Below are 20,329 nucleotides of genomic sequence, written 5' to 3' on the forward strand. Positions count from 1 at the left end.
TTACGTTCTATGTATTCATAACTATTACTTTTTAATATGTACATTAACTAGAGCCAGGTCATGATATTCATTGCCATAAAATGCATCAATTGGGACAACGCTTTCGCTTCTTGGGATCAATCAGCACCTCCAACCCCCAATTCTCGTCCCCTAGATTGGGGATCCATCCACTCAACACTCTTCTAGCCTCTCGTATGGCACTTCTCCGTGCTTCGAGTGACTCGGTCAGAACCGTAGGCTCTTTCTTGAATTCCCGATATGTCGAGGCATCAGCAATCCGCTTTGTCACATCCAATTCCACGGACTGCCTTTCTTCCACACCGATCTCGGTGCCAGTTTCTTGATCATGATCATCCACACAAGATTGCACAATCTCTTTAGATAGGCCCCATAGCCTCGCCCTTGACAACGCAGAAGCGCCGCGTGCCAAGGGCTCCGACGCCCGATTCCCCTGTTTCACCCCATTGATAATGGTCTCATACAAACCCGTCCGAGAACCAGCTAATTTAGGCAACGACTTGGCACCATTATCCACCACACTAGGAACCAGCACAGACGAAGCCGCCGCCCAAACAGCAGAAATGACTGCAGGTTTAGTTCTCCTTGAAGCAGACGCTCCCATCGGATCCGACTTCCCAAACGCCCAAAGCTCCTCAACGAGCCCAGTAGGCACCGACAGGACCCTAAACGGTCGAAAACGCCATCCATACCCTCGCTCTTCCACTCCCTTCTTACCACCAGGGGACCAAAACCTTCCCTTAAGCTCTCGCATCCTCCCATCCTCCCCGAAACACCTCTCACACCCGACCCGACTAATCTCCTCCTCAGGCATAACAACCCCCTCGAGATAGGCATTCTCCGTCGTCGCCACAAGCAAACTACTCTCAAACGATAACAGCGACGAAACCTGCCTCAGAGCCAACTTATCCGAACACGACTTACTCCGCGTAGTTTCTGCATCCGCTCGAGATGGCTTCCGCCGCACAATCCCCAGTCGTGAGAAATGCGCCCTGCCGTCTAGAAGTTCCCCATCTCCGCCGTCTGGCGTTGTGGGAACTTCCCACGGAGTCGGGTCCTCCTGCGCTGCCATGCAGAGTTCCATGCTTGCGTCTCCGCATGGCGCACAGGTGCAGTACATGTAGATTTTCACATCTGGGTTGAGTTCAAATGGGGGTAGTGTTATCGTTGAGTCATCGGGATCTTGTCGTCGTCGTCGGATATATGGAGAATAAGCCTCTTTCTCTTTCTCTTTCTCTTTCTCTTTCTCTTTTTCTTTCTCTTTTTCTTTCTCTTTCTTCTCATTAGACGTATCATCCTCAGATGAGGACCTCAGGCTCCGTCCCTGGGCCAGAAACCCCCGGCACTCGGATAAAAGCCAGTGATTAAATGCCCGAAGCGCGAGGACCTCAGCGTGCCAGTCATGGAGCACTAGTCCTTTACTTTTGGGGACTTGGGATGCTGAGAGACATTTTGCGCCGGATCTGTTCATCGTTAGTTGTAGTTCTGCCTTTCTTCTTCTTCTTCTTCTTCTTCTTCTTCTTTTTTCTTTCTTGATCAGTAAGATAGTAAGAGAAGAGTAAAACATACGTAACAGCCACACAAGTCAATTCTTCATCAGGTGTATATTCTCCTAATAAAAGTCAGTATTATTAGATTCACCATTTCTCACATTCTATACAATATACACCACAAATCAAGTACAGAGAATAAAGCACCATGACATACCCTCACCCCCTCGACAAAAAAGTATAAGAGAAAAAGACTACATACCCTTCACAACAACAATCCCCGACATAGGAATCCACTCCCTCGTCCCATCAGACCGAATACTAGGCTTACTCCGAGCAGGCAAGCCATCAAAATGCGCATGGACTAAACTCGCAATTCGACTTGCCAACGGAGTTTTCGTTTCTGACTCTCCCATATCCGAATTCGGATCCAGATTCTATTACTCTATTTCCAAAGAAGAAAGAAAAAGAAAATAGACACTGTTATCCCACAAGAAACCACAAGATACAATACCCCACAAAATCTCTTATATACATATATCACGTGATCACAAATGTACAACATAATCTCGATAAAGAATCGCCGATAACCAACCCAACCTACCAAATCCAAAGCCAACCCCCGAGAAACCAGAACACTACCACCACACCTCCAAATATAAAAACAGCAGCGCAGAAATCCTACCAAAATGGCCGACAAGCTCCGCACACTCCAGAACCTCGAGGCCATGCAGGCTCGGTACGTAGGTACGGGTCACGCAGACACGACCAAGTACGAATGGACATCGAACATCATCCGTGACAGCTACGCTTCGTATATCGGACATCCGCCGATGTTGTCGTATATGGCTGTTGGAATGGGGGAGCCGAAGGAGAAGGTTCGGGCTATGTTTATTGAGAAGATGGTTAGGGGGGCTGGGAATCCGCCTGAGGTGAGTTTTCTCTTTCTCTTTTTCTTTTTTGGGGGTGTATAAGGGTGGCTTGTGTGTATATGTGAGTGAGTGAGTGCTGATTGTTGCTGTATATAGACGCAGGAGTGAATGGCTTGGGTTTTATGGGTGACTGTCTGTTGTGATCTTGTTATAATTGTTGGTTGTGGTGTCGAGGTATATTATTGACCACACTGCATTCGCTGAGACGGGGACTCTGCTTCATGGCTTGTGGGTTGATCTCGATATCAGCGCTGGTGTTGGCATTGAGTCATGGGTACTGCTTGATGCCGGTGAAATGCGGTCCGTTCACTGTTGCCCTTGATCGCTGGGAGTTATGGAGTATTTTATCTAGACGGCTCGGCGGGATTACCTGGGTTTATGAGTTGTATGCTATGAGCTGACTTATTGCTGGTTGATTACCATGTACTATAATGATTCAAGGACGTCGGTTGCATGATCTTTGTGAAATAACTGAGTATGCATCCATAGTGTCCGAATAAACAACTCGTATACATATGCTAAAACATGGCCATGCTAGATCATCAGTATACCAGAAACTATTATTACAAGTCAAGCTTCAAGCATCACTTTTCTTTCCAGCTGCCGCCGCCAAATTCGTGTTCTCTGTTTGCAACGACGCGATCAGCTCGAGCCATTGTCGTCGCTCATTCCTAAGCCGCTCGAGCTCTTTCCTCAAATGCTCATTCTCATGGCGCAAAATATCATTCTCCGTTCGAGACTTCGTCTTTTCTTCCTGTTCTGCTTGCTTTCGCTGTTTAGACTCAATCTTTGACGCCTCCTTGAGCTGATGCTTCTCGATCTTCCCAAGCTGCTTGAGGAGCTTGGATTCCTCGCTGAATAAGCCAGAAGCGACCTTGTGCATCTTTGCCGGGTCGCGGCTGTTTGCAGGATGGGCTAGGTTATTACTGCTCGACGAACGGCTTTCGGGTGTTTTCCGCTGGTTGCTGCTGCCTGCACTGGTGCTCAATTGATCATTGCTGGCGTCGGCGGCTGCCAAAGCAGCTGCAGATGCTTTGTCTCTCTTGAACCCTTCTTCGCGGGACGGTAGATGGAGGGATCTGATGTCTTCTCGTACTCGGTCTAGTTGTGCCTCGACTTCACGCTTGCGCTGGGCTAGTTTAGCCAGCTGTTTCTCATGCGAGGTTAGCTTGCCGTCCTTCTTCTCGATCTTCATCAAGTCCACCGGAGGAATGTCGTGGTGCCCAGCTTCGATGGGAGTGGCGAGGCCGGAGTTTATCGAGGACGCTTTATCCTGTGAAAGTTGAGATCTCGTATCATCCTTGTCTCTTTCTGTTGCATCCCTTTGCGGGACGGGGTCCCCACTAGACCTGGGTGCTCTCTCTCCATCCTCCGTAGTAACATCAGACATATCTCCTGATGGATGGTGTGAGTGACCTGGTATATAGTCCAGCACAGCCTGAGGGGCGTATCGCTCCAACCCAGCGTTGAGTAGATAGGCAAAGCTGGCAATGAGACCATGATGTTCCACCTCGGTATCCGAAAATTCGGAATCGCTGATCTCACTATCTTCATCTTCCTGCACGCCAGCCGTATGTAGACTGTTTCTCCGTCTCTTGTGGCGACCGTCGTCCATACCTGGCTCAGAAACCGAGTTGGGATCGCGACAAGCCCAGTCCAGAAACTTGACCGCATCCGAGCAGATACTCTTAGGCGTGCCCTTCTCAACCATCCACCGAGGTATATTACCTCCGGGGTCACTCCTTGTCACCATAATCCACTCGACAGGGTTCGTCTCCTCCTCAGCACCACTCCCCTGCTTCTCTTTCGAAGCCGCCTCAATCACCCCATTACTAGACCCCTCAACCACACCCTGCGCATCACCGCCACCTCCCCTCTTAACCGGAATCTCCCTAATAAACTCAACAGACTCGTACTGCCCCCGAATATACCCCTGACAAGGCGGCGCATCAGCATGCTCAACAGGCTTCGAAACCATCATCCAAAACCGTCCCCCCTCCTCAACCCCAACCTCCCAACTAACAATCAAGGAAACAAAATCCCTCGGCGTCGTGGGCTTCGGAAACTGCGCCGAAACATGAAAAACAGTTACATGAGCCAACACCTTCTCCCCACTCTCATCCTTCACCTCAATCGTCTCGACCTGCTTCTCAGCCCCAATGCCGCGGACCGACTGGTCAGGCGTCTGGCCGTGCTTCATGCGCTCGCGATTCGCCTTCAGCGTCTCGGTCATCTCACTCGAGAGCTTCGCCTGCCATGTGGAGAAGGGGAGGCCCTCGTGGACGCTGCGACGACCGAACCAGTGGCCTTTGCCGTCGTTGCCGGGGAGTTTGTGGATTAAAAGGTCGAGGGGGTTGTCTCTTGTGCTGGAGACTTTGATGGGTTTGCTCCATTGTTGTTGGAGGGATTGGAGGGTTGGGTCTGTGGTGTTGAGTCTGGCGGGGGAGGGTTTGACTTGATGGGTGGTAGTGGTAGTAGTTGCTGGAGGGGGTTCTGGGACGGAGTTGACGATGAGGTGGGCTTTCGTGGAGAGGTCGTTGATGTAGGTGCGGAGGGAGGAGGGGTCTGTGGGCACCTCGTCCCAGGTTGTTGGGGCGAGACATTCAAGGGCTTCTTGGAGGGCGGCCATTTGGTTTCTTCTGTGGTCGATTACTGGTGGAGGTCTGGAGTTTGGGATGGCGTGGGAATGTATGTATCAATTGATGTACTGTCAGTCCGGCGGGTAGGCTGTCTATCGAGGTTGATGCCAGCTCAGTTGTGACGCGGGTCGTCACCAACAATAATGATTAATTAGATCATTAAATGGCAATTCGATCGGTCGATATACAAATAAATGCAAGTGAAACGCAAAACCTATGCAGCCTGTTCAAGGAAATCTCCGTTATCCCAGGCAGCGAAAGACCGGAGTTCGAGTTTCCCCAGACACTGACGTCATTGGTTCTCGGCCCTTATGCCAAGAAAAGTTCATGGCCAGATTTGGTATTCTTATGATTATCACTATGATGATGATTATGATGATTGCTGTTATGATCATATTATTAATACTCGTATAGCTTATTCGTAGGATATTATGTCTACCAAAAAAAAAATAAAAAATAAAACCACTTCTAGTCCTGCAATGTTTCAAATTATGTTATCCAGACTAGTTACATGAGTGATCAAGGATCAATGCATACGACAATAACGAGAGTCAAGGACAAAAGAACAGAACGAGGAACCCGCCTCAGCAAGTGCAAGACTATACCAGCATCCGATTCTCGTCCCTCACCTCTCACTCAATGAGAGGGCTTGGAACGAGCTTATCCAGGTATTCAGAACCCAGCCTGGAAGATAGGAGATGACCCTATAGACGAACACAGTCCACATCGCGCCAACAGGCAAAGGGAATTTGGTTCACTCGGAGGACCGAGTCCCATCAAGGTCACAGACCCGACGGTTCTCAGCTACACCGGGCGCCTGTCACGGACAGCCTTCCCGAGCCCACGAGTAATCCAGCCTCCAGTGTTCTATCGTCGCCAACATGGTCTGTGTTGCCAGAAATAACTGCGAGCGTCAAGATAACACGACCCGCAGCGCCGCAATCAATACCTCTTCAATCTGACCTAGCAGATGACCAGTCCGGTAGCCTGTACCAGAAAGAGGATGTCCAGGACAGAGAAGGAGGGGTCTAGGCCCAGCCATAACACCATCGATCAAGCTATCCTGGACGGATGCGGCGACGAAAGGAAACAGAGCGAGCGTTTCTCATCCAAATCATATCCCAAGCCGCGAGGCTAACCAGGTCTTTCATGACATATAAAACGGGATCTGAACAATGGGATATTCTCATAAACAAAACAAAACAGATAGCCGACCCGCCGCTTCTTCATGCAAGAGAAAAAAACCGAAAGAATCAAGGAGAGACGAAACGCTAACGCTGGCTCGAAAAAAGAAACAAACAAACACGAAAGAGTAGTCACAATAGCAAAGAGAGAAGATATTATGTTCTTTGATGGTCATGCAAACGAAGTGGAGTATCATGGTCGCAGAATCGTCAATGGTAACGCCGTCACTGATGCCAATTAGTCTGTTGTCTGTATAGCGGGGATATTGCTCCCGGTCGTTCTTGTGGGTGTGTCTCGGGCTCGAAGGGTACAAACGAGCTAGGTAGAGCTTTTCGACAGGGACTCCGGGATCTAAACCAAAATACGCGAAGTCAGGGAGACCATCAACGTCAAGTGTCTGGTTCCATGGGCGTATTACATGGTTGTCCCGTACGGCAGCGCAAAGTCTTGGTATCGGTCCCCCCACCCAAATCCGATCATATTCGCCGCTGTGCTGCAGGGCTGTACCAACATGCTTGGCAATGGGAGCGCGGCAAGTGCGGCGGACGTGGCAGCGGTGCTATAATACTGCGTCGCATTGTAAGGCGAAGTAGTGTATGGTTGGCTGTAAGACGGTGTCGGAGAAGCATACGAGAACTCATTCATGTTGTTCATGCTGGTCCATATATTCGGATTAGAATCTCCTGTGCTGGCCGTGGCTGGGCTGGATGGCAGTACTTTCCACGTGTCCATCGACACAGGCTGCTGCATAGGGTCGTGCCACCATGTCTCCGGACCAGTGGAACTGGGGAGAACAGGTGTCGAACGAAGTACATCGACCACGCGTGGAGGTGGAGGAAGCAACGGAACGAACAGGCTGGTGATCGCGGACTTTGCTTCCTCACTTCGGCCCCCAAGCAGCTCACCTGCACCGTCCTCCTCCAGCCCTTCAAGCGCCTGCGCGCTGGCGCGGTAGACGAACTTGTTGGCAGCCTGGACAAACTCCTCCTGTAATTTCTTCAACTGGCTCTCCTTCTCGGACCAGTCCCAGGTACTCGCGGCAGTGTCAACGGAGTAAACCTCCTTGTGGAAGTCGACCAAAGCTTCGATTGTTTCCGGTGTCAGTTTGAATGCGACCTCATTTCGAGACACCATGTCAACATGCACCACGTATGCCTCGACATGAATCATCTGGTAGTTGAAGAATGCCTCCACCCAGGGGTTCTCGTCCCTTCGGAGCTCTGCTTCGGGGGCCTTGGGGAACATCATGGAGCACAGGGTCCAGATAGCGTTTGGTGAGGACAAGGTTTCCGTCAGACACTTCGTATGTTGCGTCACATTGTTTAAAGGTCGCTTGACTCGGCTGACTCGTTTCAATGTCGCCGTCAGCCATGGTTCGATTTTGGTGTTCAACACCACATTCGGTGAAGACCGCGGCGCAAAGGCAGCGGCCGACGACGGTAGCAGGACTGTTGGCATTGCGACTCAGCGATAATGATACTATATTGAAAAAGAAGGAACGAGAAATTGAAAGAGCTATAGAAAAGAAATAAATAAAGAAGGCACAACGTTCATAAAGGCGACATCCGCCCACAGTAAGTGGTTCTCCGATATAGTAGATGGTTCCAGCGGTAAGGTGGGATCACTAGTTGGAAGCGGTCTCTAGTACTTGACAGACGAAAAAATCGGACTAGCGCCTGGCCGGGTAGATGGAGACCGTCTTTAAAGATATATAGTAAAGAACTCCACAGCACTGGCCACAGTAGAGTGGAATAGGAAGATATAGTAAGTAGAGAGGTCCAAATTACTGTGTGGGCGAACGCGCAAAAGAGAAGAGAAAATGACCAAAGTAAAGAATGTAAATGAAAGAAAGTTTTTTTTTAGAGCGGTAGTGAGAATGGAGGGGAAGAAAAGGCGAGACGCAGAGGTCGAGAGAAGAGAGACACAGAGAGGGCGCGAAGAGAGAACAGTCGAGGAGGGGCGGGAGAGGGCTGACCCGAAAGGGAAAGAGAAGAGGATGACCGTCGGTGATTCTGAACACAAGAGAGATCAGAGAAAAAAATAATAATTATAGGGTGTATTAATGGCGTTGCTTTTCAAACTTATTATACAGGGTCTCACTAAGGGCAAAAAAAAAGTCAGAAATAAATAGAATAAAAAAAGATACGGAGTCGAGTAACTCTCTATCATAAAAAAATGACACCAGAAAAAAAAACTGGATCACCACTACTCCGTAATCCGTTGATATACTTTGCCTACAGAAATACAAGAGCCCTTTTTTCGTTTCGGTTTACCCTACGACTGCTTACCAGCTCTGAGCGCATAGATACTATGGATGCCCGGCGACTTTTTCTCATGCAGACATGGAATCCCGATCGTATGGAACGAGTTCATACATACACACAGAAGCACAAAATTTAGCCACTCTCCGGGTTCACCGTCCGATCTCGGCTGGTACCCTCCTTCGCTGGAGTTTAGGGCGTTAGCAGCATGCATGTGTCCAAAATCGTCGTAAAAAGTGGAGCCTGGCAGTTAAGAGTTGATGGATGGATTGACCCAGAAACATGTCAATCCAAGTTATTTTACAGTAGGTAATCTATTCAGTAAGATACCTCTCAGCCCTCATGGGCTCTCATAACGACATCCAGCCAGAAGACCCTTTTCAGGGCTTGATCCGAAGCGCCAAAAGATACAATGTGGCTGAGGCGACTACGACCTGATTTGGGGAGTTTCGAGTGGTTCCCAAGTCTGTCAGACGATTGGGACTCGCATCTCGTTTCCACCCAAGTCTTGGCTGGAAAGTCTGTTTTTAATTGTTATTTTTTATTTATTCTTGTATTTATTTTTTAATCTCTTATACGACCCGTGAAGGATATAGGAACCGACCAGGTCAGTATCCAGTATACATTGTAAAGTGTGTCATAGATCAATGGATGGGTCCAATCGAAGAGTAAAGGTGTGTGACTGTACAATACTCTATGTGTATGCATGTATGTATGATTGGAATTCTATCAAGAGAGGAAGTATGTCCGGATGCGGCCTGCTTCCCAACGCCGGAAACGTCACACAGATACGACATCCGACATGCTCCAGGATTAAATTCTGAAAGACATTGTAGAGAATAATGTTGCAACCCTTGGGCTCCAAATAAACCATCCCGATCTGGGCTGTCGCTACCACCCTCTTGGTAGAAGTTGCAGATCGTCGCTTGGGTACAGAAGTAGGGTATGGTGCGATGTATGTATGTATGAATTCATGTATCCTGTGGGTATCCTGTACATACATACAGACATACAGAGTACATACGAGGTATGGACATTGAAAGTGAAACCTGAATGTGGTAAAGAAAATATACCAATCGCAAGAGGGTTGGCTAAGCCCCAATGCAGACCCACTCTTTGGGTAAAATGCATCTTTGTTCAGATCTGACTAAGGACTATGTAACGGTCACCAGCATACGATATCATGTTCCAGAGAGGGGATTATTCTGGTCGTCCAGCACCAACGTCTGAAAGTGATTCTATCAGAGAAGAACACAAACAAGATTCATATCGAGTCATCTCCTGAACCCTACCTGTTTCAGCTGTCTCTGAACATTCCACTGAAAGAAACTCGGCATTTCCCACCGATGACCACCCCACTTCCCTCTTGGTGTGTGAAGATCATCCGATACTCGTTTTGGTGAGCAGTCTCTGCCACCGGTGGATACAATTTAGTCGCTTATGCTCAGCTGGGATGTGCACTTCCAAGTATAGCCCTTCTGCTGAAATTTAAACCTAATAGTACATCCGAAGGAAAGCGTTGGAAATGACGCAACGCCCATAGAGTCATACAAGAGAAAGAAAAGAGAAAGAAAAGAGAAAGAAAAGAGAAAGAAAAGAGAAAGAAAAGAGAAAGAAAAGAGAAAAAGAAGGGACAAGTAACATTGACGATTAAGATATGTGGAAATAAAGAGAGACAAAAGAAAAAAGTAAACAAGTACCAATTATAATACTCGGCGATGGTTAAGAGAACTGAAGGGGGAAGCGGAGAAATTCGCCGAAAAGTCTATCTGCAACCTGTTACAGCCATGCATTAGGGTTTGTTTCTTACCCTCACCCAAAGTCAGCCTTTCATACAGTATATAAGATTCACTTTGAATAAAGCAAGAAAGTAAGAAAAAAAATATCAGAAGAAAAAGAAGAAAAAGAACTTGAATCTGCTGCAACAAAAACATAATGACGTCGTCTCCGGACCAAAAGGGCCCGAAGAATGACTCCACAAAGCTTTGACCAGTACGCACAACAATTGCCCAAAGGCCTAACACGTACTGTACCCAAAGTACATGAGTGTAGATTCACATAGCGGACATATGTACATGCACCCGTGAACACTGTACAGAGTATCTTAACTTGCAGACTGCAATACTGCAGTGATCCTAGACGCTCTACAGTAGTCTACTTTGCCTACTGCAACTCAACCATGGGAGACTCGTGTATCAAACCGTGGTTCTAGGCGAATCCAAAGCTATGCCCCTCAACCTAATTCCCAAACAATCATGAATGAAATGACCTCTCTATCTGTGCTACACGGCGGGGTGAGCCCTGCCATATCCAGTAGCTTAAAACAGCCCTTTGATCCTTTTCTCTCTTTCTTTGTCCCTCCCCATTTTCCCACCTTCCACCTTGTCTCGTTCCACATATGACGTGCAATGAGGAAAGGAAAGGGTGAACAGCATATTAGGAAAATTAATCGACAGTGAAAATAAAAACAATTTCCTAGTATCTCACTTGATGAATCGCGGGTCGAGTCCTCGTGGGGCGAGCTAAAGGGCCTAAAAAATCTTGGGAAGCTGGAAGGGTGCCTGTTCAGGCCTCAGATTCGCTGATGGCGAGAGAGCCCGGCTCACTGTGCTGCACCTGAGATCCCTGTTACGACCTACCATTGGACTGAGCTTCGTCGGCCGTCGTCTCTAGACTTTACCAGAAGTGGAAGTCATTCGAACTACCGTCTAGACTCGTAAGATGCGATTCCGTTACAAGCACGGGAGGAAAAGGGGGGTTGTCCGGTTGCACTTCCATCAGTTCTCTTTTTTTCCGATCTGCAACCCATGCTTTACTTGCGCTTTTCCCTAGGTCTGTACTGCACTACATACCTATTAGGTAGGGCTCGTCCGGTTAGTTCGTCCGCCTGCAGTAGGCAGAGATGCAAGGCCCGGGTTGGTAGGTATGTAGGTATCCTGGAGGCCGGGTAGTGCTCCTTTCAGTCAATAGACCCCATGATCTGCTGCACGCGGACGCCGAAACGTCTGGGGGTAGTTGGGATCCGGCCACACCGGGTTAGGTTGAATAGGGTTGAGAGGAAAAATTTCTGATATCGGCCATCAAATCAACCCACCAACCTGTCGTACCCCACAGACGACTTAACAGGATAGGCAGAAACATTGCACTTGAATGGCGATAGTTTGAGATCGGATAATGACATACTGCTACGGTATCAGCACGCGCCCAGCAATGGGTTCGATGCACACAGAGCACTCACAGGTTGTGGCGAAAAGTTGATTGATGATGCCAGAACGTTTCGCATTCTCGGTTGGAATCGGCATCCGACAGGAGCAGCCTAGGAAGTAAATAACTCTTGTGCAGCAAGGCAACCAGCGTCGTCAGCTCGGGCCACAGATTTGCGACACACTGTAACTAAATTTGACCGTTATTTGTCGCCCCTCCGTAGCAAAGTAGGGCGTAGTGCCTATAAAGTTGATTGACTATGATTCGGGAGAATTAACCCCCAATGGCAAGAGTGTTACCTCTGTAAGTGCGTACAAGCACCACATATGACCTGGTAGCGACTAAAGATATCCCTTCTTCGGAGATGACCGACTGCTGCGCCTCTGTCACGTTGCCACATCAGCCACATCGGTATTGTGGCGGAGTTTCTGCAGTACAATTATGACATAAGAGTGGTCAAGCATAGACAAGGAAACAAGAAGAAAAGGAAATTAGAGAGAAAGACACTAGAACATTTGGCAGGATAATTTAAGGATACACAATTCTAGTATCATACTCGTGGTCGTGTGTTGATTGTTTTTTTCCAACCCTCAGTATGAAGAACATATACCGAGTACGAAGTACTACATACGGTAACATACATCAACAACCCTGATACTTCATGTAATGGAAAACAGCAGGAGCTCGCATGTGATAGGCTTAGAAAGCCCCTGATATGCTCGCCAATCATTAAATGTATAGTGGCATTTCATGCAACCCCTGGATCGCTTAGAAGTACTTTCCTGGTCTCGCAATTCAATTAGATGCACAAGATTCTGGAGCAACCACCATCTCAACCTATACTTATTGCGAGACTTGAACATACGCCACCTATCTCTCGGCTTAGCTGGACTAGTCCGAGTAGATCACCACTCGCAGATAGACATGTATCACTGCGAGCTGCCTAGAGCTGATGAAAGTTTCTTCCAGTCCTCACAACGCCTTGGTTGTCCCTTCAAGGTAACGGGTAAATTTCAGCGTGACGTTTTCGGTAAATTCTTTAGAGATTATGGTGTCAGTATAGCGATGCAGTTCGTTACGCTGCACATGAAGCTGAGCTCTCGCTTCTACGTTGACGATCGAGTCATGACGCTCAACAGACTCAGCTGCCATCAAGTTGTAGCCCGACTGGTGAGACGCAGCCTGTTGCTCGGGTCATTGTCCTGGCCAATGCCATGCGCTCAAAATGGGACGGTCTGCGAATACAGAGCTTCCATGACTGCCATACTGAAGGTTCACTAGTTGCATAGAATGACATGCAGTCGATGTGGCCATAGGAGTCCAATCACCAGCTTGACTTTGTGGTCATGGGAACTCGCCCAGCGCCTTAATGACCAGGTGATTGTGCTTCTGGAAGATGGGGTTTATTTCGCGATTGACGACAATTAGTGCACCGGAATGATAACACGAGTCTCCGGTATGACACCTTCGATCGGATTGCAGTGGAGACTCATCATCTTCTGATTGAGATCGACAAGGATGGAACGTCTAGTTCTGAAAGATGGCTGACCTTATCGTCTGGCTAAGGATGGTAGAGTTTTGACTATTTCTGGGAAAGGGGAAACCTGCCATCCTAGAGGCGTGGTCTTCCGCCTGGATTGGTTCAAGTACTGGAAGTAGCGGCTCGTGATATTAAATGGTTATGGTTTTGAATGGATATACACAGCTGATACGTTGTTACTGGCTGACTTGGCCAGTGATATAAGTCTCCATATCAACTGTAGCCAGAGTGAACGGGAGCACCTCAGAATATAATAGCTTTGCAACTTTGTCTGGTTTACCTTGAATATATCCGTACAGAGCTTTGCAGTAATGAAACTTTATTTGAATAGAATAATGCCATATAATCTTTAGAAGTTGAAATTCATGGATCCTGGATAAAGAGACCAACTTTTACTATAAATTAACAGTACAGGGAAAGTGGATGTTGCTGCTCCATATGACACGCTGGCGTGTATTTCGCTAGGCTCTCCTACCACTTGAAATATTTCTTCCATCTCAAATATGCTATATGGTAATTATAGCTACGGTATCAGACACCGAGGGCATAATAGTTGTTCCATGGACGTACATCGTAGCCACACAACAATCAAAGCGACTAGTAACGCGAGAACGAAGGAATGCAGGCTCTGCACACCGCGGGCTTGAGAGATAGCATCGGCAACGAATGGAAGTCTATGTACGGTTGAGTGAGAAGCCAATAGTCACAGATCTTATCCTTGTGTAATTTGTGTAATTATTGGATGAAAAGAGACAGTTTAAATTGCTGCATCACCGCCAGCCAATTCCGGCACGAGGCCAATACCAGGGGTATGTAGATGCTTTGGCAGCAATTGTAGCCACTACAATTTCCCCTGGAAAGAAAGGGCCGGACGACCTCAAGGGCAATTGAAACGGCGTAATGAACTGCAATAGCGATAAGTTCTCCTTGGGTCACAGTTAAGACTTTCATCTGTGACCTTCCGGACTGATATAACATGCATAACCAATCATTGACAGAACTATGGACAAAACTCCCGAGCGTATCCAGCCCGAAAGCTATTGGGAGTCAGGCCAAACTCGTACGAACCTCCCGACGAACCTGAACCATAAACTCAACGGTCTACCCGCCTACAGACACTGCTAGAATGTTCGTCAGGCCTTTACCGGTGATTAAAATTGGGGGAGAGGGTCACCCTAGTCCGTGGAACGCGTTGACAAAGCCTATAAACGTATTTGAAATTTGCCATATCAGTATTTCACGCACAACAGATAGCACCTATAGGACCGTTGCTCGGGTCCACAATATGCAAATAGCCAGTGTGAGTGGGTACGGAGGGCGAAACCGACATAACGATGAACGGGATGATATGGCAGAGGGACCTATTATCGCAATGCCTCTCTGTGGAAAGTTTCATGTGAACCTTGCTAATCACAACCATGTAGCCGACAATGGGCGTCATTAAAATCAAAGAAGCGACCGTAGTAGATATAATGAAGTCCCCACGGAGTTCTTGGATGTCAGAATGTTCAATGATAGAGGAATAGATCCAGCGCATATATATGAGAGTAGTGCCTGCAAGATGTGAGCTTTTCTATATAGACAATCTTTTAACACCAAGACTCACTCTTCAGATTCCATTACTGGCGCCCGCCATGACCAAATCGATAAAGGCAGCTAATGGACACGATTTGTTGGTGGTAGGCTTCGCTCGAACAACCGTAGTATCTGTTCCAGGGCCAAATAAGCTCGGTAACATCTGGCCCCCCTGCTATTCCTAAGAAACAAGTTCAACAATGGCCATTGCCGTTGACATCTTGCGATACTCAAAAAGGAGAAGAGAACGATCAAAAGAGCAGGGCAGTTGAGGGGAACGTCACTCATAATTTAGGATAAACATTATAAATAATCGACACCCACCTGACAAGTCTCTACTTTACCGACGAGATTCGTAAGAATAATCGTAGAAAACAAGGCTAAGGACCCGGAGCTCCGGGGCCTTTAAAGCACGCTAAGTATCCTTCATGTACCACTTCACTAGCTCCTCTTTTCCAGATTCTAGACTGGTAGGCCGACGATGTTACATCGCAGCTCCTTATGGCGGCATAACTTCGTACGAATGTCAGCCTCCTAGTATGTCCGGTCTAAGACACGGCTTGACAACCAGTAGTGTTGGTCCACAGTTCATCGAATCATCACTCGAAACCGCGGGATGGACGACTTGAGTACAACTGACGTAGTGAGCATAAGAAGAAGGAAGTTGCAGGGGTACATGAGTCAGTTGCTATGCTATACAGTTGTTTCATCCTGTTTATCAGATTCTGGGAGATCATAGCCCTGCGACATTGGGGCACATTAGAGAGGTTTCGCCGCTTCTAACAACAGCTATCTGCGCAGTGGGTGCCTTGCATTTACCGTCTCCGGATTTAGAGATTCTGTACAAAGAGTTTGTCGCCCTAAGTGCGCCGTTGAGCTTTTCAAGGAGGCACACTGTCGATGATGTCCGGGCGCTCTGTATTGGTGCTTTCTGGCTCAGTGACCTTTCCAGGTCGTTAGTCGGTCTAGCCGTACGAATAGCCACGGAATTGCAATTACATAAGAGATTTTCTAAGGCCCTACAGGGATACAGGAGCCACTACTCACGCACACGCTTATACATGTTGGTCTATGCTTGTGGCCATCACTTTTCCGTGCCATATGGCAGACCACCAATGACTAGAGAGTCCGAGGCTGTGAGAGATGCGCGGAAGTTCTTGGACTGTACTCATGCTACTGAGGACGATGCACGACTGGTAAACCAGGTCTTACGCTGGAGTATATGCACCAATTTTTATGACACTTTCGGTGCCGACGTCGATCGGCCTCTTTCGGATGCAGATATTCCCCAGGTGCGACGGTTCAGCATCGTTTTGGATAGCCTTCGCGCTGAATGGGGCGACAAATTCAACAGAAACGCTTATGTCGGCAACTATCCGCGCAAAGGTGTTGGAATACAATACCATTTTGCCAAACTTTACCTCTGCTCTCATGCTTTGCATGGGGCCGGTTCAAGCCATGCTAAATATCGAGCTCCTGATGTGGCTTTGGAGTTGGAGGAAATAGCAAACACGGCGGTGCTTTCCGCCCTATCTATCCTTCGCGCGGTGATCTCAGATACTGAGATACAGTCATACCCCAACGGCCTGCCAACATATTTCGATATTATGATTGCCTTTGCAGTGGTCTTTCTTCTCAAAGTACCCACCCACTTCTCTACTTCGGTTCAGCTTGATAATCAAAAAATTCAACGCTTGATGCTCTCATTAGCTATGGTTTTGAAGGGAGTCACAGCGACCATGCATCCGCATCACTTCCTTGTCAGTATAACAGAAGGAATTGATGATCTCTTACAACGAAGTAGGATGGTAACTGGCGCAGCTCAAGCTGGAGGTATGGATCCTTTGCAGTAGGAGCCACAGCACGTTACATATGGTCGCAATACGCCGCATGTAGACTTCGACCTTGAGACTGAGGGGATGTTTGACCAGTACATCATGAGTGAGTTCGACTTTTTATCGGGACAAGACCCAGAGTCTTTAATATGAATGTCTCCGAGACGGCCAGATTTGCAGACAGCATCTAAAACTATTATCTCCATTTGTGAGAGTCGACAACCATGATGCAATGAAAGTCAGACGCCATAGTGACCACAGATTATTGGGGTTCAAGGAATCGAGAAAGAAGGAACAGCAATGGAAGAGAGAGAGAGAGAGGGTGAGAGAGACAAACCTTGCAAACCCCGAGCGAATGACCGATCTGTGGTCTATGCATGGTATGGGGCAATCCACCGGTAGGAAGAATCGACTAGTATCGGGTACTCACCGGTATCCCCCATAAAGTGAGAAATGTTCGGATTCTTTCTCTCTCATTCGTTGATTGTAAGCATCTTCGAGGAAAGATGACAAAAGCTCTCTGATATCAGATGCCTGCGCATAGACATAGAGTTGAAACGGCCATTGCCACAAGAAGCCAGTGCAATGGAACCTATGTACAATGCCGACGGCGTGAAATAGCTCACTGTGGCTAGCGCTGGCATATGAATTGTCTTTATATTGTTTCCAAGCCTAGTGCTCGGATACGGGCCAAGATGGCGGGATCAGAAGAGGCCAAAGGCCCTCAAGACTACAACACATACCGAAACGGTACCTTAGAAAGCCATAGTTCAATTATATAGTCGAATGATCAATTAGTAAACTTTTGAAAGACGGTGGATGAAAAAAGCTAAAGGCCGTCGTAAAGATCCTTTGTCTTAGGGCTGAGAAGAGTCACGTGTTTATACCGCTTATATTGCATGAGTTTCGTGCTAATTAGTTTTTGCCATTGTATAGGCTTGGCTAGCGAATGGTCTTACTGAATGATTATATGATGTAATAGTAAAACGTTTGCAGATAGTGTCATGCCTTTAAAACAAGTACTTAACACTAGAAAACATAAGGATGCCTTGATATTCGGAAGAGAGAAAGACCCTAAGAAAAAGGAACATGAAAAATGTGCGAGTAGAATTTTCAACTTTAACGCATGTCGTTCCCCTGTTTGAACCAAGTCCATTTGGAAGATTTCGTAATACACATGGCTGAAAGTCGGTTGTACTTCGGAATGTTAAAACTTTTTCTGTGCTATTGTCTGCACGTCGATGTTGATTGTCTCAATGATTAAATAACCTAACTCTGCACTAGGCAGGTATTCCGTAGTCTAACAAAGATCTAGAACATCTGATATTTGGGATCAGCATGGCTTCAACATTGGGAATGAAATAGCACGACGACAATGTTTGTGGATATGAGAGCAGCACCAGGAAGAAGAGAAGCAACCAGTGGGTCTACCTAGCGAATTCCTAGCATTTAGAGTAGGAAACTAGTTGACCTCGTTGTTTCGCCAGCTTAATTTAGCCTAACCGCAGCGGACGCAAAAATTTGGCACTCGCGCGCACCTTCCACCGGGTTATACCCCTGGATATGGTTGGGTTTATTGCAGGGGCGCAATATGGATTTGTGTTAACTAGAATTCATGGTAAGGTATGTCATACGACATCTTTAAAGGAAATCTAGATGGTCGCAATGAGGATACAGGTCGGACCTTTAAGATGCATGATGCATCTAATGTCCGCTAGTCAAGATGAGCTTGAGCTCCCTTTGCCAGGGCAGAGTATGAGCTGATGTAACCTTCTTATCTGATCGGTGTGGACATTGCAGCTATACTGCGTAAGTATATAGGTACGGAGGCACAATATGTACCAGATATTTTTGCAGGTGTAGGAATCCCTGTTATAGTAGAAAGGCCTAGTCCTTCGCAGTAAGCGTACGTACATGGATACTATCACATCTAGGAAATGATCTTCTCTCGGATAAGGGGCGGCGAAAATTTTTTCTTGTCTTTTCTTCCCAAAGATAAGCAACTTACTAATATCAATTAGTAGGCGTTTAACCTATAGCAGTTGATAAATGGAGTTATGAAGCTTCAGCCTCATCTTTGAGCTGTGCTTGATCTGATATTTGAGACCTTAACATAGAAAATGGGCATCAAAGGGAGCCCCATGAGACAGAAGTTCGCAGCAGGTCGAAGCTTTCCCGTGGCATTGCTGTACCTTGTCGATAGTAATTAAGGTGCCGTGCTCTAGTCTCTAGAGGATAATGAATCCAAGATGACTTCCCTGGTGGTGTAGACACGGAAGGAAACCTTAGGCTATAAACCCCTGTCAAGTGACTTGGTCGCCTTACGGAGTAGTGAACAAAAAAATAGTAACGGAGAACCAGAAGTTGGCAGGAACCTTCTGTTTCCCCCTCCACATTCCCAGGTACTACCGGAAATTCCGGCTCATTCCCCGCTTCAATGTCTCGGAAATCTCTTCTTGGACTTTGGTTACCTGTGCGGATCACAATTTATTCAATGTCGAATATGACATAATCCATCTTTGGATGCCCAAAAGACGGTTGAGCGTTGTTGTGACCTGTGCCACTGGGGAGCCAAGAAACGCCTTGATCGCGTCCTTGGAGAGATCCGTTGGCGTACGCGTGATCTCCAGCAATTTTATATTAATTTATCGTATCGGGCAAAGTAAAGCTCGGACGAGGTACTTTCCTCTAGTTGGTAAGCAGTGCGATAAGTTCTAACTATAATGACGGGCACTACTGTATGCAGGCCAAGGCCAGCCTCGACCTGCATGTACAACAAATGATCACACTGCTGGATACGATTTCCGGAGATTTGAAAAGCGAGATTTGCGAGGCGAAAAATAAAAAAAAAAAAAAAAGAGAAGAGAAGAAACGAGGGAAGAAGAAGTTTTCGATGTGCTTCTCTCATTAATGGAGCCGTGGACTACACTGGATCCTTACCAACTGGGTCCCTCCGCGTATGTTGGTGGAGCATCAATATACGGGGATGGAGAAAAGGATCCCAACTAGACAATGGCTCGGGTGATTTTGAAGACCCCTGTCAAGGGAAAAACAAGACTTTTCGGTGGACGAAAAAAAAAGGAACCAAGAGGCAAACCCCGCTTAATGGTCACTGTCGATCATTAAGCTAAAATAAATTAAACCCGACAAGGAAGCCCACAGAGGCGCAACTTCTACCAACTGCTCGTGCGCTTGTTGACTCATGGTGCTAGCTAACTTCACATGCTACCGAGCTCAATCTCCGAGCAAAGAAAGCCGCATTTCCGTGAATTCTTCTCTCGTCCTAGAGGTTTGCCTCCTCCCGCAGTCGGCTGAGTTTAGATTCCCGACTTCCTTCCCCATGCCAAGTGAACAGTTGTGGTTGAATAGCAATCCCCATTCCCCACAGTTGGGGGATCGTTATCTTCCCCAAAATTTCCTCTCAGGGGCAATGCTCCGTTCCCCGCAAGGTGAGCACCTGAAAATCATCTTTCGAAGTAGTTAGTACAGCAAATAGACCTGGCTGAGGTGGCCTCCAACCAAGGAAGTACGTATGAGCTAACTCAGATAATAGTAATAATTACGGGCCGTGTGGGTTGACCACAATTCACCGCTGCTCCGAGTACTCGAGTCGTCGTAGGGTCTGTCTGGGCCCGTACCTCAATGGCATG

The 20,329-nt window shown here is 47.3% G+C and overlaps 3 protein-coding genes across 3 annotated transcripts; all 3 read right to left on the minus strand.

Annotated features, from left to right (window-relative positions):
• Positions 1-85: 85 nt before the first annotated feature.
• Positions 86-622, minus strand: AO090009000363 (tRNA-specific adenosine deaminase; the record flags this gene model as incomplete). Its single annotated transcript, XM_001816785.3, has 1 exon — positions 86-622. One exon carries the CDS (start codon positions 620-622, stop codon positions 86-88), a length of 537 nt encoding a protein of 178 aa, XP_001816837.3.
• A 2,395-nt stretch (positions 623-3,017) lies between these two features.
• Positions 3,018-5,069, minus strand: AO090009000365 (uncharacterized protein; the record flags this gene model as incomplete). The annotated part of the gene is made up of 1 exon (XM_023234942.1): positions 3,018-5,069. The coding sequence occupies one exon, from the start codon at positions 5,067-5,069 to the stop codon at positions 3,018-3,020; it is 2,052 nt and encodes a 683-aa protein (XP_023088630.1).
• Positions 5,070-6,678: 1,609 nt separating this feature from the next.
• On the minus strand, positions 6,679-7,722 carry AO090009000366 (uncharacterized protein; the record flags this gene model as incomplete). Its single annotated transcript, XM_001816787.3, has 1 exon — positions 6,679-7,722. The coding sequence occupies one exon, from the start codon at positions 7,720-7,722 to the stop codon at positions 6,679-6,681; it is 1,044 nt and encodes a 347-aa protein (XP_001816839.1).
• Between the last annotated feature and the right edge of the window lie 12,607 nt (positions 7,723-20,329).

This window comes from Aspergillus oryzae, chromosome 1, assembly GCF_000184455.2.
Source record: "Aspergillus oryzae RIB40 DNA, chromosome 1".
Classification (NCBI taxonomy): Eukaryota; Fungi; Ascomycota; class Eurotiomycetes; order Eurotiales; family Aspergillaceae; genus Aspergillus; species Aspergillus oryzae.